The following is a 1280-nucleotide window of genomic DNA, read 5'->3' on the forward strand; positions in this document are numbered from 1 at the left end:
TTTATGCTTATATGGATAGATTCGAACCCAGGACCTACCAGTATCGCGCCAGAGCACTTAACCTCTAGACCACTAAGCCTGCATCTGATGGTGTTAATGTTAATATGTTAATGTGGATGCACACTGCTGAGTAGTCCCACAATAGGACCAAACGGCCGTTCACTGCTTCCAGGTTTTCCATGGTGGTCTAGCTTCAATTAACTCATGCTTTGAACCATGAAAAAGTATTTATAATTAGTTTTCTTTGAATTCTATATTCATTTCGGTGGAAGTTGAACCACAAAACAAAAACCTTTTTTTCTATTTTCATCATCATCATTATCATCCCTTTAGTTCATTAAAACAGAAACACAAATTGAATGATAGTGAAATAATTAAGTATGTAAAATGAAAAGAATAATAAAAAAAACGAGAGAAAAGTTGTAACCCATCAACAACAAGAAAAATAAAAAAACGAAAATTTGAACACAATTATTATAAATATGACGATCTTGATAAATGACGATTACAGAAGAGATAAAAAAAAAAGAAAATAAACGAAAATTCAGACAACGTGTACCGACAGTGATGAGTATAGTCTAAAAAGCAATGAACAGAGAGAGAGAGGGGGAGAGAGAGAAAAAAAGAGAAAGAACGAAAGCGCACAGGTAATTAATCAATATCATGTGAATCAATGATAATTGTCTAAGAAAAAAAAAGTTAAATAATAAATAGTATAGAAAAGCCATAGATATAAAGAGAAATAAAGAGTGAGAGGGACATACAGTAAACCAAAAAATAGAGTGGTGGTGAAGACACATACACATACAACACACGCACACACACAGACTTGTAGACATACAGACACATAAATGTAAAGTCTTGAATAATCTATTTAACCATGTAATAGACCAGATAAAAACTTAATTTCTTAAGAACACACATCGAGTCTAAGCAAAAGTAGATTGTGATCAAGGCAACCAACTAACCAAAAAACAAGAAAAAAAACAAACACAGAAAGTTGACAAGTGATAACAATAAAGAAACAACAAAATTGGAAGAAGTCAAAGAGAGAAGGAATGAAATAAATAACACTAGTGAAAATGAATAATTAGTTATCTTTGTTTAACGGTTCAAATCAAACAGGGAACTAAGTAGATCTAATAGATCAATTTAACTGTTGAAATGATCAATTTGGAAGTTAAAAAATACATTGAACAATTAAAAGTCCCCCCAGCCATAGATTACAGCACAATACAGTGAAACTTCTTGAAACTATTGTATGCAACAACAACAACAAA

General features: G+C 31.7%; 1 protein-coding gene across 1 annotated transcript; it reads right to left on the minus strand.

Moving 5' to 3' along the window:
- Window positions 1–651: 651 nt before the first annotated feature.
- On the minus strand, window positions 652–684 carry Smp_163990 (drug efflux protein-related; the record flags this gene model as incomplete). Its single annotated transcript, XM_018792151.1, has 1 exon — window positions 652–684. A coding segment is annotated over one exon (33 nt), but the record flags the coding sequence as incomplete, so codon positions are not given.
- Between the last annotated feature and the right edge of the window lie 596 nt (window positions 685–1280).

The sequence above is a fragment of the Schistosoma mansoni genome (assembly GCF_000237925.1).
Source record: "Schistosoma mansoni, WGS project CABG00000000 data, supercontig 0640, strain Puerto Rico, whole genome shotgun sequence".
NCBI classification, from domain to species: domain Eukaryota; kingdom Metazoa; phylum Platyhelminthes; class Trematoda; order Strigeidida; family Schistosomatidae; genus Schistosoma; species Schistosoma mansoni.